Here is a 24,000-nt window from a genome sequence, read left to right as displayed (position 1 = left end):
GGGCAACCTTGGCAATTAAGTGGAGCCGCTGGGCAGCCTTGGTTGCAATGGAGTGGAGGTGGGTTGAGAAGGACAGCTGGTTATCAAAGGCGACACCGAGCAGCTTAATCTCCCACTCCTCCGGGATGGCAGCTCCTGCAAACAGTACTGGTGGCATGGCTGGGGGTGGCTTACGCCTGAGACTTGGATGGCTCAAATGTCACTCTCCAGTCTGCGCCCCACTCAGCGACGCTGTCCACGGCGGCTTGGAGCTGCACTGTGGAGTCGGCGATGTCGGATGTGGCAGACAGGCACTGGTAGAGGGTGGTATCATCCGCATGGGTGGCAAGTTCGGAGCCCGCAGGAAGATGGTCCTCACACTTGTTCACATAGAGGAGAAACAATATGGGACCGAGAATGCTGCCCTGCGGGACACCAGACTGCACAGGTTGCGCTGGAGACTGCTGGCCGCTTACAACCGCCGGAGGCGACGGTCACGAAGGTAGCTGGACAGCCAGCCATGGAGGTGACCATGTAGCCCAGAAACTGAAGCCTTGTGGAGCAGACCGGGGTGGCTGACTTTGTCAAAGGCACCGGCGATGTCGATGGCAAGTACACGGACAGCTCCTCCAAGGCCGGCTGTTTATTAGTTGGTTTGGGTTATAATGTTAAGAGTAAAGATATAAACCTATCAAGGCTTATCCCACTGTTGTATTAGATTAGATAATATAGACGAGAAAGGACTCGGATGGAAATCCAAGGATATATACAGAAGAGAATCATTAGAGAACAATTGTGGCAGATCACTTCTTCTTCAGAACTCTCCACCGGTGAACGCATTGTTTTCCACTTCTGTTTGCCAGCAAACAGGTCATGAATGCAGGCTTCGGTGGCACAGATCTTGAGAGCGGATAGGCTGCAAGAATCGCCTCGTCCTCTTCCGGGGAGTATTTAATTCGTATCGTCCCTGATGCTGCTACTGGATTTGCTGCCTTGACAGCCTTTGCTTGCGAAGATCTTGTGTTGACAATTCCTCGCCTTATGGTTATTATTTGCCCCTCAGACTGATTAAAGCAAGAAACAAATACATGTACAGTACATGTACAGTACATGTATGATAAGTATGGAGTGGAAACCGAATCTAATGACAGTAGTTTTACTAATCGACATGTATCTCAACTGTATTGTATATTAATGCAAAACGTTTGGGCACTGGTCCAGCTGCTGCCTGGCTTGGTTTAATCCATTGGTACTGATTTTGAGGCAGGCTTCAGCTATGACTGTGACCAGAAACATCTTTCGCATGAACGGTCCAGCAAAACTCAAACTTGACTTTCCACCAAGAATCTCCGCCATACCCAAGTTGCAGACTTTGTGCAGGCGGGTATTTAGCATTTTCCTGGCATTGTGCACATGTTTGGGCACTGGTCCAGCTGCTGCCTGGCTTGGTTTAATCCATTGGTACTGATTTTGAGGCAGGCTTCAGCTATGACTGTGACCTGAAACATCTTTCGCATGAACGGTCCAGCAAAATTCAAACTTGACTTTCCACCAAGAATCTCCGCCATACCCAAGTTGCAGACTTTGTGCAGGCGGGTATTTAGCATATTCCTGGCATTGTGGACATGTTTGGGCACTGGTCCAGCTGCTGCCTGGCTACGCTGCTGGGCTGCTCTCCAAGTGCCTGCCATTCTTGGATTGCTGGTCCGAAAGCGCTTCTGCTTGTCGGCCCTTCTAGAGGACTTTGCTTGTTTTGGCGGTCCGGATGCACTTGTACTTGCCCTATTCGGCGCGTTCATTGGTACTGATTTTGAGGCAGGCTTCAACTATGACTGTGACCAGAAACATCTTTCGCATGAACGGTCCAGCAAAACTCAAACTTGACTTTCCACCAAGAATCTCCGCCATACCCAAGTTGCAGACTTTGTGCAGGCGGGTATTTAGCATTTTCCTGGCATTGTGCACATGTTTGGGCACTGGTCCAGCTGCTGCCTGGCTTGGTTTAATCCATTGGTACTGATTTTGAGGCAGGCTTCAGCTATGACTGTGACCAGAAACATCTTTCGCATGAACGGTCCAGCAAAATTCAAACTTGACTTTCCACCAAGAATCTCCGCCATACCCAAGTTGCAGACTTTGTGCAGGCAGGTATTTAGCATATTCCTGGCATTGTGGACATGTTTGGGCACTGGTCCAGCTGCTGCCTGGCTAGGCTGCTGGGCTGCTCTCCAAGTGCCTGCCATTCTTGGATTGCTGGTCCGAAAGCGCTTCTGCTTGTCGGCCCTTCTAGAGGACTTTGCTTGTTTTGGCGGTCCGGAGGCACTTGTACTTGCCCTATTCGGCGCGTTCATTGGTACTGATTTTGAGGCAGGCTTCAACTATGACTGTGACCAGAAACATCTTTCGCATGAACGGTCCAGCAAAATTCAAACTTGACTTTCCACCAAGAATCTCCGCCATACCCAAGTTGCAGACTTTGTGCAGGCGGGTATTTAGCATATTCCTGGCATTGTGCACATGTTTGGGCACGGGTCCAGCTGCTGCCTGGCTTGGTTTAATCCATTGGTACTGATTTTGAGGCAGGCTTCAACTATGACTGTGACCAGAAACATCTTTCGCATGAACGGTCCAGCAAAACTCAAACGTGACTTTTCACCAAGAATCTCCGCCATACCCAAGTTGCAGACTTTGTGCAGGCGGGTATTTAGCATTTTCCTGGCATTGTGCACATGTTTGGGCACTGGTCCAGCTGCTGCCTGGCTAGGCTGCTGGGCTGCTCTCCAAGTGCCTGCCATTCTTGGATTGCTGGTCCGAAAGCGCTTCTGCTTGTCGGCCCTTCTAGAGGACTTTGCTTGTTTTGGCCGTCCGGAGGCACTTGTACTTGCCCTATTAGGCAAGCAGCTCGGTCAGCTTGTCTTTCTCGGCATACTTCGCTGCGGTGTCATAGCCATGGAGGATGTCGACGAGGAAGAGGAAGAGGCCGACTGGCAGAGTTTCCTTCCTTCCAGCCGAAGGACCTGGCGCTCCAGCAGGCGCATCCTCAGTTCCACCTCGTCCTGCGAGGGTATCTCTGCAATTGATTATTTCGACCTCGGCATGGTGAAAAGATTTTTTACCAACAAATAAAAACGAATTCAGGAACATAAAACAGAAGAAAAACACATGGGAGCGAGCTATGAGGCAACTGTCCACGACTGTAACGAGATAATAAGCAGTCAGAAAGTGTGATAACAGGGCACAAAACTGACAGGCTACTGAGAAACTCAACGACCTGAGACCTAGCTCTAACATCTCCAGTGCTAGCTTGGGAGGTTCACGGTTAGGTAGGACCGAAGACCGTACTTTCTGACTGCTTATACCTTGTTACAGTCGTGGATAGTTGCTTCATGACTCGTCCCCATGTGTTTTTCTTCTATTTCATATGTCTAACTGGCTCAGTATCCGAGTTGAATTCAGGAACCCTTGCTATGCAAGACAAAAAGAAGACCGATTTAAACTGCGCTGAAAAGCGCTTGTACGACCTTTCACGGCAGTACCATGACACCAGCATAACACTTGTAAACACTTCCATTCCCTGTCAGGCTCTCAGCTGCACAAAATGGATGAAAGGACCTTTCATCTGCAGTCCGTTCATTCACTCTGTGCAGCTGAGAGCCTGTCCAGGGAATGGAAGTGTTTACAACTGGAAGGAAAACGCTGCAGTGGAGTTGTAGAGTTCTTAGGAACCAGCCTATAATCCGAAAAAATAAAAAAAATAATTATGTACGAAATGTAACAGAAAAGAACAAAAGCACAAAGAGCGCGCCTCGTGGATGTTTGCCGTGCGAAAAAACCCCAACGCTTCTCGTTTATTTCATATTTTAATATCAGCCAACGAGAAGCGTACTTTTCCCTGGGTGAAACAACATCAACAACTCATCAAATCGAGCACGCTATACATGCAGTGATCAACAAAGTGCGATGCAGAAACACCTTGCATACACAACAATCATGGTGCCATGTCTACACTGATTGTATGACCATCATTTTATTTTACTGGTGTAATAATGCACTGGGGTGCGTTTCTCCTATGCCTCTTTTTGGCTGTAAACTTCAGATTCATGATGGTTGGTGACCCATTCGGAACGAAAACAACGGTCATCCAGTGTCTCGCCGATACACTGACGCTCCTCAAGGATAGAGAAGAGTTAGGAGAGAACCGGGTAAGTACATATGATACAAAATCTTCAAGAAACCATCGTGTAGTTGTCAACAACACTCCATGACAGAAAATTACTTCTGACAGGGCTTGTTTTTTTAGAATCCTGTAGGATGCTTCACGCGGCTTCATTTGTAAAAGTGGGTTGTGGGCAACATTGGCTCACAATGACCATCATCAGGAATGAAGTAGAGATAATTATTCACATATGCATGTACTATGGAGAGAGAGAGAAAGAGAGAGAGAGAGAGAGAGAGAGAGAGACTTGGTTTAATCCAAAAGATACTACGTAATCACGAGGACTAGTTTCCTGCTGTAAAGTTTTGCTTAGGGACTGTTCATCCTGGGGTCTGCAAGTGTGATGCGATCTTGTCGTATCTAAAAAACCTTGTTTAGAGTACAACCTGCATTGCTCCAATGGATGGTTCATGGCATAGGCAAGTAGTTGTTTCAGCAAGTACTGCCTCTATTGTAACGACGTCACTGGTATGATTTGTGCCGATGGTGGTGTGTGTGTTTGCGTCCAGGTACATTACCGAGTTGTCAACCCGAAGTCCGTGACAATGGGGCAACTCTTCGGCCAGTTCGATCCCGTCTCACACGAGGTAAGGCACGCCACCGATACATGTAGTAGTTCTCACCTCATTCGTGTACATTCACCTTCGCCAGGGCTTTCTGTGAAAAGGAAGCAGAAATTTATGCAGGACTGTAGTCTAGTCTGGATTCGAACATATTTGTGGATACAGTGAAACCTGAGTTTAGTGGCCACTGTGATATGAGACCACCTGTCTTATGAGACCAGTCATTTCAGAACCCAACCCTCAATTGTGTTGAATACAAATGAACCTGTGTTGAAAGACCACCTGCCTTATGTCATGAGACCAGTCATCTCGTGACCCAAGCAATCTCATCACTATTTTTGTCACATGCGTTTGAACATGTGTTTTTAATTGCCAAACACAGGTTCAGTGCAACTTCAGGTGCACAGTAGGAGCACTCTGCTGGTCGTCTTGGTAGTGCATAGTAAAGGATCCTTGTGCAGAAGGCAGAGCAAGATTCTGTTGTTTAATATTAATATTTTCACGGCGTGATTTGCCACGACAATGCAGCCATTGGTTTGGTATAGCTTCTGTATGGTGAGATTGTCTTCCTTTTCTTACTCAGCTGAAATATCCTTTTGTTTTGTATCACTGTTTTCTAGTGGACCGATGGTATTGTCGCCCTGACATTCCGTGAATTTGCATCTGCCACCAATGACGACCGCTTCTGGGTGATCTTCGACGGGCCCATCGACACTCTCTGGATTGAGAGCATGAACACTGTGCTTGATGATAACAAGAAGGTATGTTCTGCTGTGTTGTGGTACGCTGCACTGCACTGTACAGAGCACCAGGAGCAAAGTCACTGGACCCGTTGGGGTCATTTGAACCAATATACTGCAATCACCCTTGTTTGGCTTTCATTGGTGAGCCACCCAAACCCCTGTAATGCGAACAAACGCGTCAGTATCTGTGGCCAGTTTGGTCACTTTTCCTGTGTTACACTTTGCTTGTAAGGAAGGAACGCCCGCTGGAGAACAATGTTGTTCCCATGTCTCTGTTCAAACTGCAGCTGTGTCTGATGAGCGGCGAAATCATCCAGATGTCAAACCAGATGAGCTTGATCTTCGAGTGCGCTGATCTTGCCCAAGCCTCGGTAAGTACGAGTCATTACTTTTGCTTCAGTGTCTTTGTTGGAGAGGCTGCTGTATACCTAATAGCTGTACTTCCTCCGCGTCGTCGAAATTGTCGCAGTTTGACTTTTGATATAAAACGGGGTATATACTCACCAGCAGTCGTACCACAGGTAGACGATAGTCATCAGTATAGGGCGACGGCTAAGTTCTATTTCTGTTGTTGGGAGCTGATAATTTTGAACTAGACGCAATTTCTTCGCTGATGTCGCTCCAATGGTACTTTCGACTCACTGAGATCAGTCAGGCGTTGCAGCCTGCACATTTCTCGCGCTTATAGCCATTCACTCAAATGAGGCGCGACCAACTTACAACCTTCCTGGAAAATTTGCGGGACGATATTTTTTCGTCCATTGACATCAGCGACGACGAGGCCTTCATCTCCGTGTAAATTTCTCAGTTCAACTGTCCTGGAACGTTACTCTAGACTTCAGACTATCATCCTGTGTAATAATTTTTGTATGGTTTAGCTTATGGAGTTGTCAGTAACAGGTCGTTAGTCAAACTGCGACAATTTCGTAGTAGTGTTATGCTTTATTTTGCTAACAGCTGAACGGACAAAGTGCCTAGCACGATGAAGAATGAGAGCAAAGGAATGCATTAGCAAAGCCATATGGGGAGGCAGGGGATACGGGGAGGCAGGCAGATACAAGGGAGGCAGGGGAATACCGGGGGAGGGGGAGGGGCGAACAGCGCACAAACTCCAGTCGGAAGAAGCTTGGAAATCGCAAGGCAAGCATAGAGATATGGCAGGCTGTGTGGCAATAACCCCAAAGCTGAGGAATAATATCATTGCTAATATGTGATGGTGTGTAAACAGGGTATCCAGAAGTAGTGAATAGGGAGACAGGGATGTTGGAGAAAGTAAATGAGTGAAGTAAATGGAGAGACAGAAAATCGACAAGATGGTTATCTAGTCCGACTGGGGATGGTAGTTTGTGGGCAGAGCGTGATGGGCTAAGAATATGCTTGCTTTAAACACGCTAGCTGCAAGTAAGACAAAGTGGTAGGATGAGATTGTCTTGACTGTGTACATGTCCATGTAGTTCAATGCTCAATCCAGATTGCCGGCAAGTTTCTTTTGAGACATCACTAACTTTAGAGCTGGGGTTTCTGCAATTTCTCTTTTATTGTTACAGCCAGCCACAGTGAGTCGCTGTGGAATGATCTACCTGGAACCGAGTACGTTTGGCTGGGAGCCGCTGGCAACGTCTTGGTAAGCTCTTTCGGCACTGCTACCACTGTTCATGAGGTAGCCCTGCCTGGTTTAGACTGATATAGCCCTGCCTGGTTTAGACTGATATAGCCCTGCCTGGTTTAGACTGATATAGCCCTGCCTGGTTTAGACTGATATAGCCTTGCCTGATTTAGACTGATATAGCCCTGCCTGGTTTAGACTGATATAGCCCTGCCTGGTTTAGACTGATATAGCCCTGCCTGGTTTAGACTGATATAGCCCTGCCTGGTTTAGACTGATATAGCCCTGCCTGGTTTAGACTGATATAGCCCTGCCTGGTTTAGACTGATATAGCCCTGCCTGGTTTAGACTGATATAGTCCTGCCTGGTTTAGACTGCCACTCTGGAATACTCCCTGGCAGTGTGAGGAAGGAGTTTGTCATCTTTGCCCCTAGATTTCAGACTGAAAATGGGCGAATTCCTCTGCAGAACATGTCCATGTACTCGCGCCACATTGTACAGTCCATGTTGTCATGCGTGGCATGCCTTGTTTTAGCTACCAAGATTAGACATGATGTGAAGAAGTTTTCCTCTGTAAAATGTTCCTTTTCTGCCGAGGAAAATCTTGTTTAGTGGTGCTCTCTGACACTTGAAGTCTCTTCAGTCTAGTGCTTAGCTTTTTGTCATAGTGGTACGTCACAAGTGTATGTGCGTGGCTCGGTTCTGCTGCTTCGCTACCTTTAGGATGAAGACGTTGCCAGCAATTCTCCGCGAGGATTACTCCAAGCTCATCTGGGCACTGGTCAATTGGCTTATCAAGCCAATGCTACGTTTCAACTACAAAAACTGCAAGGTATGGCAATACTAAGTCGGGTTACTGTCTGTTCGTGCTATTCAAATTTGCCATAGCTCTTATAAACAAACTGGGTGAGCGCGTGCGCGTGCGTGTGTGCGTTTTGTAAGGCTGTGCTTCATTATCCATGTTTGTGCCGCCTTGTTTGTCATCAGAAAATGGTCCATGTCCAGGATGCCAATCAGGTGCGCTCTCTTCTGCGGCTGTTCAAAGTCATCCTGTTGCCGCACACGCAGGACGAAAACAAGGAAGTGAAGGAGAACAAGAACCTCAAGAACTGGATTGTTGTAAGAAACTATTTCTGTCAAATTGATGTATTGTTTTGTGAAGCCATCACAATACTGATTGTTGTTATTGAACTGTGATTTTAGTAATTTTCACGATCTGTCAACTTTCATTGCTCTTTTGTAAGTTTACTTTGCATTAGTGCTCTGTGTCACATGTGTTTGAATTTTAATACCCTACATATGTGTCTACTCGTCTGTGTAGGGAACGTTTATGTTCAGTACAATTTGGTCGATTGGTGCTAGCGTCGACTCAAACAGCAGAGACAAGTTTAATACTTTCCTGCGGGAGATTCTGTCCGGTGCCGTGGAGCTTCATCCCATACCTGCTGAGGTTGGAAAGATTGAAGTGCCGATGCCTCCTGAGGGCCTTGTTTTCGACTTTGTGTTTGAGGTAAGTACTCCTCCCCCCCCCCCCCCCCGATTGGCTTGTTTGATATGGCCCTTGTGTGTGTGTGTGTGTGTGTGTGTGTGTGTGTGTGTGCGTGTGTGCGTGCGTGTGTGCATGTGTGCATGCGTGTGTGTGCGCGCGCGTGTGTGTGTGTGTGTCCATGTGTCTGTGTGTCTGTGTTGGAATACTACTTGGAGTCCTGCACGAAATTTTGCTCCACCACTCAACTTCCAACAAACTTCACGTGTAAATGGGTGCATTGGTTTTCGTGGAGGCGCTGTTTTTTACGTTATATTTCTTCAAATAGCTATCTCAGCAAATATCTGCTTACGGCTGCTTCTTTTGTTCACAGCTGAAGGGAAGAGGACGCTGGGCATCATGGCTGGATTCGGTCCGTGACAATGCCATCGGTGGGGCCAATGTGCGCCTAAGCGACATCATTGTTCCAACCATGGACACATCAAGGTGCGTTGTGTTGTTGTTGTTGCCTTTGTCTACTCGACAGTGCCTGTGGTAGGTATACTGTGCTGCTCCCTGCAGAAATTTTCCTGGAAAATGAAATTGTCACCCGTTTAGATCTGATAACTGGATCAATTTTGGCATGTGAGCCACACTGACTCACACTCGATCACTGCTTTTCACAAATTCATTTCAGAAAAATTTCAATTCAACGTTTCGGTCATAAAATAACCATCATCATCACCTGCGTGATGCGCCCTACAAGATTTTAAACTGGATCAATGTTCTAGTTATCAGGTGTCCGAGTCTACTTGTTGCTCCTTATGAAGAGCTAGCTCATGCTGTCCTAAACTCAAAACTGATTTTTTCCTGAAATAGAGGGTAGTACTCTCCCGCTTTATTTATTTATTTATTTTATTTATTTATTACAGCATCTCATAGCACAGTGAGAACACCGGCCAATACAAAGAGAGAGGGTGTTAGCCAACCACAGCAAGGAAGGGAGAAGGGGAGGAGAAAAACAAAAACAAAAAAAAACTCTGGTAAGCTGGATGGCGGCTTTTCCTCTTGTCCCTTGTTGTATGGCACAGATACACGTATTTGATGGAGCTTGCTTGCCAGTTCAACCTGCCAATGCTACTGCTGGGCCCGACCGGAACGGGCAAGTCTGTGTACGTGAAGGATAAGCTGATGAACGGCCTGCCCAAGGACATCTACCTGCCGCTCTTCATCAACTTCTCTGCACGAACGACTGCCATGCAGACACAGGTAGGTCGAATAGTGCTGGCCTGGGTAACTTGAGGCCACGCTGTCTTTCGCTATTTGTTTAGTGTGCGTATCTCAAAATACGTAGGCTCCTCTGTAGTCACCCACTGTCTCCATACATGTTGTGAGGATCGTTTCATGTGCTGTCGTTCTTTTTTTTCGAGAACCTCAAACCTCACGAACTGGAACTTTTTAGGGCAACTAGCTCCTCTTGGAGATCCTTCACTTGGGCCGCTAGCTCGCCGATTTTGCGGGTCATCTGCACTTTTCGGTCAGCATACTCTGACGCTAGGGTTGTCAGCGTCTGCGAAATTGATGATATGCCAAATAACGTGCAACTAGAATTGAGAGGGCATCGCACACAAGTTGCATACACATTATACTACAATGTGTACATGGTAGGCCCTGAGGTCTGCAGGAATACAAGTCACAGGTACCCGTACAACTTTGAACTTTGTATGCAACTACTCTGCAATGCCCTCCCAAGTCTAGTTGCACGTTGTTTGGCACATCATCTATTGCTAGGAGACCATGCTCTATCCCCGGGAGGGAGCAGGGTAGCTCCATCTGCGCCTCACTGGAGAGCTCGCCCATGGCAAAGGATTGCTGCCTGGCCCGACCTACCTATCTAGGTGCTGAAACGATTACATTTGTTTCCTTAGTGGCTTAGCTGATACCATAAAGATCGGCTTATCGGCTAAACGATTATTATTGTAACTAGGTTTCGTGAAATTCAAAGTTGCCACGAGTCCAACATCACCAGCGATGGAGAGTGGGGGCACAGAATCGGTGATCCAATCCGGGGTGAATGCAGATTGGTTGCAGAGAAATTTTTCCAATAGGTGGTATATAGGCCTCTACGTACATCGAATGTGAGTCATCAGGAGTAACCCCGCAGCAGGGTTGCATAAGAATTTCGCGCTCTCATCATGTCTTGCTCAACAGCTTGCAAATCATGTAAGAGCATCTCATCCAAGCTTTTAGAGCTTATACGCAAATTCGGTGGTGCTAACGACGGTACAGGTGGTGGTGTTGCGGGTGCGGGTGGTGATGTTGCGGGTGCGGGAGGTGACGTTACAGCAGACGATTTGCCACATTCGCGGCCAGTAGCTGGAGAGTGGCTGGCATCGGTTCGTAATAAACACGTTGCATCGTAGTTGGTAGAGAAGAGAACTGTCGAGGGTTCGAGCTGTAATTGGGCGCCAAATGTTGTCTGAGCCCCCGCGACCAGTCAGACAGAGCAACGAATTGTTCGGGTTGATACGGTTTACTTGGCCTCAAATGACGAATAAGGGGACAAAGGAAAGGAGCAGGGCTCAGGAGGACAACGGAAACGATAAGAGTAACAAAAGGGCAGAAAACCACGAGAGAGAGAATAAAACGGACCCAACACGAGGAGCTGCGACGACTACAGAAAACGGAAGACCAGGAAAACGGAAGACCAGGAAAACGGCGCAGGGCCACGCGTTATAACCCAAACGGACCCAGGCACGTACCCAGGCACGGACACGTAATCTTAGCAGTAACCAGGCAAAAAGCGTGCAGACAGCATGCAATCAGCGTGTGAACAGCTTGCAGCTAAACTACGTACAACACTATGACAGAGCTGTGTACTTCCACCCGAATGTGAATAAAATCGGACAGGGTGCTTGGAGAATCGACTACACCGATATCAAAACTTATCTCAAACCCCTTCTTGGAGAAGAGACTATCATCTGGGTCGATATTTACAAAACGCCTATATGGTATCATCAACGGACGGATTTGATTGCTTTCCACGCTTTCGTTATCTTTCAAACGAGAAACTGGTGATGGTCAGCGGAAAAAACTACGGATGGTGTCAGCGTATGCAGAGGAAAGTCTTTATCAAGCGTGAGGTCCTCATATCGAGAAAACCTAAGGAAAAGTCCGTTAGAGGAGATTGTTACAGACAAATCGAATCTTAATCTACTGGATATGGTGGATTTCCTTTATAAGTCACACCTCGTCAAGGACAATTACGACGTGATGACAAAGAACTGTCAGATTTCGCTGCTGCTCTGTTCAATGAAATTGCATCTACGCAAAACATCAATCACATAAGGCTCCATCATACCAAGGCTATCGTGAGCAAGTCTGTCAGCTGTTCAGACCGATCAGATGAACACGGACGAGACTGGGGCGATGCATTGGTTGCAACCCAGGAGCTTAGGGTACCCATCGCCTGCGACTAAGCTAACTCTTCCGAACTTCTTCTGCTACATCCATCCTTCTCCTCTTAGCCGGCTTCTTTTCCTCACTCTAATCCTCACCGTCTGCACAAAGAAAGGTATGAGAAAAGTAGACACACATCCGTTAACATTTCTATTTTAGCGAATTGGCAACAGCATAACATTTCGTGCAAGTATAACACCTTAGGAAATGTGTGTTTCCAGGCTTCGACCATCTCCTTTGCCATGGGCGTGTCTGCATCTTTTCACTTGTTTGCCTTGGTGGTTTCCTCTTTCTTGTCTTCCTCCACCTGATAGACCTCCCGCAGCTCGGACAATAGCTGAGCACGTTCCGTGTACTCCTCCTCCACACCAGTCCTAAAAATGAATGCACAAAAGAGTAACCATAACAGGTATCATTCAACTGATCGCAGCTAGAACATGAGTACGCATACAAGTTTATCATCCTTTCAATTTCCATGTGTGCGTGTCTGTTCTACAAAGCTAAATGACGCTGCATGTACTTACTTCACCCTCTCCTTGTTGCCGTTTCGTATGAACTCCTTGACCGAGTCCTTCACCCAGTCACGGCAGAGACGCGGCGAAATGGTTTTCCGCTGGTACTCCGTTTTTTACAAACTTTTTCCCACGCGCAATAACCATGACAGTAAGGGTTCTCCCGTGCAAGAACTTCTCGGAATAGCCTCGGAGTATTTCCTCCTCAGCAGTGAACCAGGTCCTCTGTTTCCCAGATGGGATAGACGGGATAGAGGGGGATAGAGGGGGCGAAGAAGAGGTCGCAGGCTGAGAACTGGTGCCAGTACTCAACAAAGCAACAAGTCATACTTAAGTTAAAAGAGGAATCGATCTCGCATCTGCACGTGTTTATATCTCCCGCCAGTGGAAAAACCATGTGGCATCACGGTGAAGTTTTGAGGTTTGTTCAGGATTACCATATCGAACGTCGGCCCGTTATTCCGAGCTCTGTAACGTTTTCCGTTACTGTGTAACGTCTTTTGTCACGGCTGGGAGTGAGTACCGAAAAAGTTAACGATACCGTTATTCAGTTAAGGATCTCTCTATTAGCTGCTCGTTCCGCTTAGCCTTGAATATGTGTTCGAACACAGTTTACAACAGTGCTTCGCCTGTCTGTGCTCAAATAGGCCCAGACGCCAGACTTAGGTCGCCGAGCTAAAAGTGCTCCTGGAAGCCATGGTCGACCGAACGGAAAAAGAACCTGAGGACCAAGACCACTCAAGACTACTCGCTTGCAGGGGAACTCCAGCCCCTAGCTACTTGTAGTGCTTGTGGACAGGATTCATACTGGGCTTGCCAGTCCTGCATGCTGCTTGTAACAAAAGCAGTTAGCTCAAGACGGCAATCGCGTTGATGCGTTACCCGGACCGCGCTTGTAGTTTGACATCGATGTTGCAAGTACGTGTATGTATACTCATACTCATACTCCTGCCCATCGCTGAAGCGATGATAGCGAACACGCTATGTTGCTATGTTAGGCATAGCAACTTGTGTATGTATGGTACCAAGAGTACATAACCCCCAAGAGTGTGCAACTCCAGCTATGGGGTCTGCGACGGCAGAACTTCACATCACGTTTCGAACCTGTACACATAATTTGCACCCTGTGCATGATAGATGCAGGGTTGTACGCAACCCTGCTTTGGGTTCAACTCTCTTGTGGTCACTTTGGACTGTTTGTCAGCGTCACCCTTTGAACTATGTCACGTGATGTGAAGTTCTGCCGTCGCAGCACTGTATAGAGGCTGTGCAGGCAGTTGCACACTCCTGGGGGATTATCTACTCTTGATGGTACAGTCAGACCTCGCTTATCCGGTCCTCTTTTATCCGGATCCCTCGCCATCCGGAAGAAAATTGTTGGTTACCGATTTGCAGCATATGGCATGCATGCATACATGTACAGTATGTGTGTTCGATTATCCGGTTCCCTCGCCTATCCGGATATTTTTGTTGAAAACGGATGTATGCGGTTAAGCGAGGTCTGACTGTACTTGCAACTCTTTCGGCACAGGCACGCTTTGCGCAAACCCCCAATGCATGCTAAGTTTGCGTCTGTGTCTGGTACAAGCTTATTTGGTGTGTGGATGTGTTGGTTCCTCAGGGAATTTTGATAAGGCTGAACTGATATGACCTCTTGTTCTACTCCTCTCTTGTCTACACACTCATCTCACAGGACATCATAATGTCCAAGCTGGACAAGAGAAGAAAGGGCATTTTCGGACCACAAATGGGGAAGAAGTGAGTATGGCAGAATTCCGTCGGGTCGGAATGCTGGCTCCCTACGGGAAGGTCTTGTTGGCTCTGTGCTTGTCAGTCTATAGGGTGTAATAGCACTCTCATTTCCATTATTTCTTGGTTTAGTTGATGTGACTGGCCGCGTGGCCCAACGGATAAGGCGCCTGACTACGAATCAGGAGATTCCAGGTTCGAATCCTGGCGTGGTCGCATTTTTCCTTTTTTCATCTTGTGACCAGTGCCAGAGAGTCATGAACCCTTTTGATACATTTGGATGTGCGATTGCTTGCATTCCTTGCTTGTGTCCGTGCAGGAGTATCATTTTTGTGGACGATCTAAACATGCCATTGCGCGAGAAGTATGGTGCTCAGCCCCCCATTGAGCTGTTGCGACAATGGATGGATCATGGCTCATGGTGAGTTGAACCTTCTCTGAATCTTGTGCCTGAGCTTTTCTGAGGTGTTGATGCATGGTGGGATGCTCAGCCACTAGTGGAGTTTAGGACCTGGTATCTATGTGTGTATAGGTCACGCATTTTCGCTGTTTATTTTCGCTGTCTTCTTCTTTGCGCTGCTTTATCACCTCCTTACTGTGCTTAATTAATCCACTGTTCTTGTTCCTTTCCCTTTGTCTGAGAAGGCTTGAAAGTATACTTGTGAAACCAAAAACTTTCAAGATGTTCGTAAAGAGCCTGAAGTGTGTCCTTTTTCTGAGTAGTATCACATACTAGTAGCAATTTACTGGGGGAAGCCCACAATTTGAGTGATGAATGAGGCCCTTTAGCAAGCGAAATAGGCAAAGTTTAGTATCATGAGGCTCAGCAAAGTTCCCTTATTCTTCTTTCCTCTGCCCTCCTTCCTCTGGTACGTTCCGGTAAAGGTATGACAAGAAAGACTGCAGCAAGCTGTCCCTTGTGGACATTCAGTTCCTGTGCGCCATGGGCCCACCGGGCGGCGGTCGCAACCCGATCTCACCTCGCTTTGTGCGCCACTTCAATGTTGTCAACATCACCACGTTCGATGACGACACCATGACGCGTATCTTCTCTGCCATCGTCTCCTATCAAATGAGAGTAAGCAGAATTGTGTCATGTTAATGCATACATGTACATGCAATGGTATTGTAATACTGTAAAACATGTTATTTTCGGTGTAACTTTAATTTCGGTGATTTTGGCAGAAAAACCAGGCACCTAAATTTAAAATCCACCTAAAAGCCTCTAGAGTATGCACTGTATGTGATGGGAAAGCTAACTTGTCACCTATTTCTACATTACGCCTGAAACCTGTCAGGTCCCTGGCACCGAAATTTTAATCCACCTAAAATTACATGTTTTACAGTACATCGTTTACAGCTGTGATCACATATCTCAAGATGCTAAGACTCCACTGTAGCCACCCATTGTATCTATTCATTGTTATTGCACACCTAGTGGTCTCTGGGCTATTGTTTGGCGTAGCTCAGAGACCGTTAAGTTGTGATGACCTTACGATTTAATGGTGATGTTGACTGTTTCAATGCTATCGAACCAAGAAGAAATATTTGGTAGGCTGACGGTATTTCTCTTTTCCTGTTGCTTGTACTTTTGCAGCTGGAAAGGTTCACTACTGAATACCAGGTTGTTGGAAATCAGATAGTGGCAGCCACTATGGAGGTATGGAGTTTCAGCAGGCGTATGTACTTGTGCTATCGATCATCCACACTCTCGAATGCACCCTGTGTTATTGATCACCCACACACTCTCTTGTTCTCTGAGCAGGCCTGGGGCATCGGAAAAAGCGAATAAGTCTTCTGTTTGCATGCCAGCCTCATCTTTGTATGCAACTAGTTTTGCTTTTCAAAGTCCTGCCATGCACGAGCAGCACACTCCAATGTGCATCGGGCACTTTACGATGACCTCTACATCTGCATCAGAAGCGTATCCTCAAATCAGTTCAGTTACATTTGTGGTGTGATGGTATCATCTGTTCCCTTGTGGCCGCTTTCTGCAGATGTACAAGCGCGCTATGGACAGTCTCCTGCCGACACCGGCCAAGTCTCACTACGTGTTCAACTTGCGTGACTTCTCGCGTGTTATCATGGGTGTACTGTTGGTCAAACCGCAGTCGGTGGAAAACAGGAAAGTCATGATAAGGTACGGAAACAGTTTTCTTCATTGTGTTCTCACTGTCCCATCCTTCCTCAGAACCAGCGTGTGTAGGCATAATACCGGGTTGTAGGTTGGTTCCAAAATTTCATTTTTCAAACAAGCGTTTCGGAGACAGCAACTTAAAATGGCAATCAAGAGTGCTAACTGTGCGGTGACCATGCTTTATTACAATAGTAACAAACATGCAACATGCTGGATTTCATTTTCGTCTTTGAATAAGCTGTATCTTGGGAACTTGTGTTTTTTTCTTTTTCTTTGAGGCAATTGCTTAAAGGGGAACTGTCACCAAAAATTTTCTTTGTCTTATCTTGTAGTTCCTTGGCTCCTGATCTCGATGGTGTTATCCGTTTTTCTCTGCGATGGCTGGAAGTGGGTGAAAACTTGAAAAGAAGGTGCCCAACATTGTCCCGAAGTACCGAGTGACGTCACGCCGGACTTGACCTCCACGCGTACATTCGTCGTCAAAAACAAAGTCCAGCTCGTGTGCTGGTCGATTGAGCTAGCTGTTCCGATGTACGGTGCACGTGTGCCTTTTGAACTCTAACACAGATGGGTACGTCGTATCGAAGGAGAATGCCAAAGAGGCAGAGACCCACGTGCAGCTACACAGCCAAATCAAAATAAAAAGCAGCTGAGCTCTCACCTTTTGACTTCTTCCGCGAGGATCTAAGTTTTTTTAATTTTGTGAGCACGGAAGTACGTCGTTGTTTTGAACTTTTCGTGTGAGGAACAACACGATGATGAGCGCGTATGCCGAAAACAGTACTCCTCCGGCCGGCGACAACACCACCAACCCGAGCCCCAAAGGAACGCAATGTAGCTACGTGAAGGCGATTCATCTGGCGATGTTGCTGAAGATGCAGATGACAAACTCCGACGTCTTTCATTTCAGAGCCGGGTGGGCAACACCGCCACCTTCGATACAACGACATAATTTTCAAGTACGAGGTATGTGTGTCACACTAACACCAAACACACATCCTTCCACTCCTTCGTTCACAAATAAAACAAAGAGCTGGAGCTTCGTGGAGGAAGTACCAGTGCGACAAACTTCTGTCGACTTTTATTTGTTTTGTCCCTTTTTGGCGTTCTCATTGTGTACAACGTACACATCAGTGTCCGAGTTCAGAAGGCAAGCGTGCACCGTACATTGAACAGTTGGCTCGATCGACCAGCACATGGGCTGGACTTCGTTTTTGACGATGAATGTACGCGTGGAGGTCAAGTCCGGCGTGACGTCACTCGGTACTTCGGGACAATTTTGGGCACCTTCTTTTCAAGTTTTCACCCACTTCCAGTCATCGCAGAGAAAAACGAATAACACCATCGTGATTAGGAGCCAAAGAACTACAAGATAAGACAAAGAAATTTTTTGGTGACAGTTCCCCTTTAATGTTCCCGTACCTGGCATTGTTCTCAATGCTGATGGTATATTTCTCTGTTCATGCAACACAGGCTATGGGCGCACGAAGTGTTCCGGGTGTTCTATGATCGTCTTGTGGATGACAGTGACAGGGCCTGGCTACACACGTGAGTAGTACGAGTAGCTGCTGGCATTCAGGTGCTGGAACCACACTGCACACATTAACTGCTGGTTGTTATCCACTTATTTTCATTATTGATGTGCTGAAAGAAGCATCACAAGTGTAGCTTAGGACACTGCTAGCATCAATGTCCTCCAGGCCTGGAAACACTTCAGGTTTACATTGCCTGGCTGTTACCGTTGCTTGTGTCTGCTCTTTAGAACCGTGAAGGACCTGGTAAAGGTCCACTTCAAGGAGAACCACTCCGACGTGTTCAAGCACCTGGCATCTAAGACGGGCAGGGAGGTAGGTGCCGTGCTGGCTGTACGTTCAGTTTGTTTTGCCCGTTGAGATCGTTGTGCCCAGGTGCACTAAACGTGTATCTTTGACCGTGGGCACCCGTACATGTAACCCAGAGTGTGCAGCTCGGATGGGTGGGTGTTACGGCGAAATTCCGGGATTACATCATCGTAGTGCGTGGAAGCAGGATTCAAGCAGATCTCTTTCTGCACGACTGCAACTCAGTTGTACGCACTGCATCACTTCCCACCGATTACCTGCACGAAGAATGATAAAATCCCAGAATTTCGCCGCTACAGACACCCATGCAGGAAAGTCTCAAACTGAACACCCTGAGCTTCAAGTACTCTTGGTTGCACTAGCATTCTTAGTAACACCATTGCTATAAAGGCGACCGGAGGTGAGGAGGGCGACACTGACACAGATGGAGTGGACATTCTGAAGATGGAATGATGTGTGTATGAGAGCTAGAACATGACTACAAGTGGTGGTCATGATCAACTCCTTCGTAAACTAGAATTTGACATGTTTTCATCGCTCACACCGAGGCAAGCTTTAGTTACCAGAGAAAGTGCTAGGAGCTGCACTGCAAGTTCTTGTGCGTTTTGTGGATGTTTGTCCTTGCAGGCATCAGAGGATGACATGAGAAGTCTTTTGTTTGGCGATTACATGAATCCCGATGCCGTGAGTAATGTTATGGCTGTTGCTGCTTCTTGTTTTCACCTGGCATCCGTGCCATGAGGGCGGGGTGTTTTGAAACTGAAGAACACCGCATAGTACTATAATTATACTGATCTCTTACGTTGCCTTCTCGCTGAAACACTAGCATTGCATACCTGCCATTGGACAACAGCTATAGTGAATAAGACCACACAACCCTGACTATAGCCCCAGTCTCCTGATGATTGATTTTCAGCATGAAACTCGTGAGTAGAGACTTTTAATCACTTTTTCTTCCATTGGATTTTCGTTTGAAACTGAAGAACACATTGTTTTGGCTGCACAGATCCTGTGAAGCTGTTATGTGTACATGTACATGATAGGTGCGTGGACCGCACTTTGCCTTGCTTTACCGTGTCTTGATTGATGTCCAAATCATGTACGGTGCTTCGTATGTCGCGTTCTGCCTCGTCTTTGCAATACCCGTGTTTTGTTGCAGGACCCTCGCCTGTACGAAGAGGTGTCCTCGCTGGAAGACTTCTCCAGTGTAGTGGAGACCTGCTTGGAAGAGTACAATAACATGCACAAGAACAGAATGGACTTAGTCATCTTCAGGTGCGTGCTATTTGTGTGCATGAGATTTGCAGCTCAGAAGGCCTGGTTTAGCAGGAAGGAATTCAATTTTGTGCGGACCAATGCCACTCTGCTCCAGTTTGTCAAGCTATTACCGTATTCAACTCGGATGGTGATGGTGTCTCAGTACTCCTTGCCAGTTTTGTGCCATTTTGTCGCACTCGCTGACTGTATAAGATCTGGTTACGTTGGTGGACAGTTAGTCATAACTCGTAACATTTTGTCCTTCTCCTTTTTATTACCGTATTCACCCACATACAAGTGCATGCCCGTATATGCGGAAAAATGCGTTTTTTCCATTTCACCAGGAAGCTTATGTTCCGGATATAAGGGCATGTCTTTCAATACAAGTACATGTATTCAAGTCTTCAAAAATACACTCTTGGCTCTTGAGTTTTTTTCCATGCCTTTATATGTGGAGATGCCCTTGTATTCGAATATAAGTGCGTGCCAACTACCGTATATACGCGCATAACAGTATGTTCCAGGTGCACTTTTCGTGTATCCCAGGTTCTCGTCGTGCCATTACTTTGTAGGCAACTTCTGGTGAGAACTTTGAAGAGCTGATCACTGCAAGCTGGCTACGGCTGCGGGTTATCTAACATGGTACTATCCTTCCCCATTCTTGGCTGTTTTTTCCCCGTATTCATTTAGATACGTCATGGAGCATCTATCTCGCATCAGTCGCATCCTCAAAACGCCCGGCGGTCACGCATTGCTTGTCGGCGTCGGTGGCTCAGGCCGCCAGTCGCTGACTCGACTGGCGGCAGCCATGGGAGACTTTGCGCTCTTCCAGCCGGAGATCACCAAGGCCTACAGCGTGCCGGAATGGCATGATGACCTTAAGGTATGTCGACGATGACCACGACGGCATGGTGTGCTATCTACACTCTTTTGTGTGCAGTGCTTGCAACTATGGCACGTGAAATGCATTCGCCATTTCTGTGTAGTACATGTGGCGAGGCACTGCAGATTTAAATACTAGTACATGCATGCCTGTGACTGCGTATGTGTCAAACAATGTGGTGTCTGCCCCGGCATACACGCATACAAATTGCATCTGAACTGGCCCCTTCTACCTCTCAGTTTTATGTTTCTCTATGTTTGCACAATACAGACACAGTATTGGTTCTAGTGTACCTCACACCCTTGAACAAGAGCTTTCCAATGGGATGGATCTCTTGTTCTCTATTTTTTTTAATCTTTATGTACGGTTGTTTACCCGATGTGTGCAGAAAATCCTTCTATCCGCTGGCAAGACGGGAAAACCAACCGTTTTTCTCTTCAGCGATTCTCAGATCAAGGAGGAACGGTTCTTGGAGGATGTAGACAGCTTGCTGAATTCCGGAGAAGTGCCAAACCTGTTTGCAGTTGACGAGAAGCAAGAAATAATCGAAGTAAGTCTACATCTCACTGGAGTCTGCGAGTGCTTAGATAAGTCTCCATCGTGACGTTCTCTTTGTTGACTTTTGACCGGTGTTGTTTGCCGCTATCCATGTTTGACACGTATCGAATTGAAGGGCTCTTGGATGGAGAGTCAAGGATAATTTTATAGAAAAGAAAAAGGACCAATGAACTAGAGGTGCTAGAGCTGTTAGCCAGTTAGTTGTAGAACGTCAGTACCGTCGGTCAGTGCCATACAATGTTATCGCATGAGCTGATTGTTTAGGAACAGGTGGTGTTAGTGGACATTATGGCGTAACTTGTAGTTCCTTGGTCCTTTTTCTTTTCTATGAAGTCTTCGTCTTGCTCTTTGTGTTGTTGTTGCAGGCTATTCGCCCGATTGCCCAGAAAGAGGATAAGAATGCGGACTTCTCGCCGCTGGCACTGTTCAGCATGTTTGTGAACAGGTGCCGAGAACGCTTGCACATCATCCTGGCATTCAGCCCCATTGGCAGCGCGTTCCGCAATCGCATGCGCCAGTTCCCGTCTCTCATCAACTGCTGTACGATCGATTGGTTTCAGGTATGACTGCAGCTATGTCTTAATACTTGACTTCATGTGTCGTTGAGACAGAACTTTGAACCCAAAATTGCCGGAAGTATTGAATCATTTGTCTGTTGATCCTGCAGTTGATAAATGTAACTTCCAATCCAACTCCAGATGTTTACCGAAAGGAGTAGGGTTGAAGCCCTCATAGAAAAGTCATGATTCACACGTTGTTGATATTGTTTCACTTCAGTGTCACATCCAGTGTTCCGCTCAGCGTACTCTGACAAGCCTCTTCTTACGCTTTTGCAGTAGTGTTTACATTCCACATCGTCTACATTCATGAAATGGAATCAGGTTCCTTTCTGAAGCAGTCTTGTGTAAACATATTGGTGTCTGTGTGTGTAGTTTCCCTATCTATATACCATGGAGACAACACTGGCCTTTTGTTCGTATTCTGTTGTCAGGCTTGGCCCGAGGATGCTCTAGAAATGGTAGCAGTCAAGTTCCTGGAGTCGGTTGAAATGCAGGACAGGGAACGCAATGAGATCGTGGCCGTCTGCAAGCACTTCCATCAGAGCACTCGCATTCTGTCCGAAAAGTAGGTCATTTGCAGGGAAAGAAGTGCTTTTTAATGGTAGTTCTTGCTTTGAGCTATCAGGATGTTTGTGCCACTGCACTGCAGGTATCCAGTGATCTTTCTGAAAGCATGGCATTAGCTGCCTGGGCTTAGTTATGTCTGTGTGTGTGGGGGGGGGGGGGGGGGGGGGCTGCACTTGTATCTGCAGACAGCTACTGGTGGTTAGAACTACAAATCGTTTGACCTATTCTTCCAACTTCTCTTCCAACTTACTTATAGGTTTCTGGAACATCTTGGTCGGCACAATTACACAACCCCGACATCATACCTTGAGCTCATATCATCGTTCAAGGGCTTGTTGCAGAAGAACCGCAATGAAGTGTTGCGAGCGAAGGCTCGTTATGAAGTTGGTCTGGAGAAGTTGGAGTTTGCCGCATCTCAGGTAAGTAAATGTTGGGGAACTGCTATATCACTCAAGACAAAGTGTATGTGGGGTGGATCGAGTATTACATATTTCAAACTTCAAAGTAAAGGTCCGATGAGATAAACTAACGAAAATGATTTTGGCTCATGATGTAAGTCTATACGTTTACATGTAGTATATGTGTTGGGTGTGATGACTGGCCGCTAATGACTTGTGCTTTCTCCCTGCCCGCTTCTTGTGGGATGACTGGCCGCTAATGACTTGTGCTTTCTCCCTGCCCGCTTCTTGTGGGATGACTGGCCGCTAATGACTTGTGCTTTCTCCCTGCCCGCTTCTTGTGGGATGACTGGCCGCTAATGACTTGTGCTTTCTCCCTGCCCGCTTCTTGTGGGATGACTGGCCGCTAATGACTTGTGCTTTCTCCCTGCCCGCTTCTTGTGTGATGACTGGCCGCTAATGACTTGTGCTTTCTCCCTGCCCGCTTCTTGTGTGATGACTGGCCGCTAATGACTTGTGCTTTCTCCCTGCCCGCTTCTTGTGTGATGACTGGCCGGTAATGACTTGTGCTTTCTCCCTGCCCGCTTCTTGTGTGATGACTGGCCGGTAATGACTTGTGCTTTCTCCCTGCCCGCTTCTTGTGTGATGACTGGCCGGTAATGACTTGTGCTTTCTCCCTGCCCGCTTCTTGCCTTGTAGGTTGCTGATATGCAAGCTGAGCTTGAAGCCCTGCAGCCCAAACTGGTCGTGGCGCAGGCAGACAATGAGAAGATGATGGTGGTGAGTTATGCTACGCATTTTGCGTGCACTGACTAGTTTATTTCACCCTGTGCCACACCATAGTGTGCGGACACAACTATTTCAGGATTGTCTCTGGAGGCCGCTGTGAACAAACATCTCACATGCTATTCTGGGGAAAGATGGAGAGTGTGTGCTCGACCACAGCCAGTCAAGCAAGAATGGCTTTGCTTTGTAATGAAGGAAAGCAGGCACGAGAGTCTCAAGTATGCCACTTTGATGTGCGATCTCTGGGGGGATATTGAAGCTCAGGAAAGGCATCATCCCATAGTGTTGTCTTATGTTTTTGCTTGGCTAAAGTAACTTTCTGTACTTCTTTGTGCCGTAGCAAATCACGAAAGAATCGAAGGATGTGGAGGAGCAAAGTGCAGTTGTGCGCAAGGACGAAGCTGTGGCGAATGAGCAAGCAGAAGAGAGTCGCTCGCTGAAGGAAGAGGTGAGTGCCAATGCAATGATAGTGGTCTTGGACAATCGTATGAAGAGTCATTTCAAATCTTTCCCGTTGCGCACTAAATCTCAGGAATATTCTTTGTGCTGTGTTCTCCGGATTTTTTGCAGACACATAATGTCGTGTTGTACGTGTTGATTCTTCGTGTGGTATGTTACAGTGTGAAGCAGACTTGGCGGAGGCTATACCTGCTCTGGAGGCAGCTCTGCAGGCTCTGAACACGCTCAAGGTGAGTCAAGATAGCAGTCAGTAATATTTGTA

General features: G+C 47.0%; 1 protein-coding gene and 1 non-coding gene across 2 annotated transcripts in view; both read left to right on the top strand.

Annotated features, from left to right (window-relative positions):
• Nucleotides 1-24,000, top strand: part of LOC135821037 (dynein axonemal heavy chain 12-like) — a 96,025-nt gene that overhangs the window by 40,152 nt on the left and 31,873 nt on the right. The window contains exons 41-67 of the mRNA XM_065334133.1: nt 4,076-4,181; nt 4,705-4,782; nt 5,379-5,519; nt 5,789-5,872; nt 7,049-7,125; nt 7,831-7,939; nt 8,095-8,226; nt 8,429-8,617; nt 8,967-9,079; nt 9,664-9,841; nt 14,237-14,301; nt 14,612-14,713; nt 15,178-15,370; nt 15,890-15,952; nt 16,290-16,432; nt 17,903-17,977; nt 18,192-18,276; nt 18,898-18,954; nt 19,430-19,545; nt 20,218-20,410; nt 20,799-20,960; nt 21,334-21,528; nt 21,960-22,093; nt 22,352-22,514; nt 23,193-23,273; nt 23,620-23,727; nt 23,900-23,968. Of these exons, the coding sequence (XP_065190205.1) occupies nt 4,076-4,181; nt 4,705-4,782; nt 5,379-5,519; nt 5,789-5,872; nt 7,049-7,125; nt 7,831-7,939; nt 8,095-8,226; nt 8,429-8,617; nt 8,967-9,079; nt 9,664-9,841; nt 14,237-14,301; nt 14,612-14,713; nt 15,178-15,370; nt 15,890-15,952; nt 16,290-16,432; nt 17,903-17,977; nt 18,192-18,276; nt 18,898-18,954; nt 19,430-19,545; nt 20,218-20,410; nt 20,799-20,960; nt 21,334-21,528; nt 21,960-22,093; nt 22,352-22,514; nt 23,193-23,273; nt 23,620-23,727; nt 23,900-23,968 (3,211 nt within the window). The remainder of the gene's footprint in view (nt 1-4,075; nt 4,182-4,704; nt 4,783-5,378; nt 5,520-5,788; nt 5,873-7,048; nt 7,126-7,830; nt 7,940-8,094; nt 8,227-8,428; nt 8,618-8,966; nt 9,080-9,663; nt 9,842-14,236; nt 14,302-14,611; nt 14,714-15,177; nt 15,371-15,889; nt 15,953-16,289; nt 16,433-17,902; nt 17,978-18,191; nt 18,277-18,897; nt 18,955-19,429; nt 19,546-20,217; nt 20,411-20,798; nt 20,961-21,333; nt 21,529-21,959; nt 22,094-22,351; nt 22,515-23,192; nt 23,274-23,619; nt 23,728-23,899; nt 23,969-24,000) is intronic.
• On the top strand, nt 14,436-14,508 carry Trnar-acg (transfer RNA arginine (anticodon ACG)). Its single transcript has one exon. It is a non-coding gene; the product is annotated as a tRNA-Arg (tRNA).

This window comes from Sycon ciliatum, chromosome 1 (genome assembly GCF_964019385.1).
Source record: "Sycon ciliatum chromosome 1, ocSycCili1.1, whole genome shotgun sequence".
NCBI lineage: Eukaryota > Metazoa > Porifera > Calcarea > Leucosolenida > Sycettidae > Sycon > Sycon ciliatum.
Note: the sequence above shows the minus strand (reverse complement) of the source record. Positions and strands in the feature narration are given on the sequence as shown.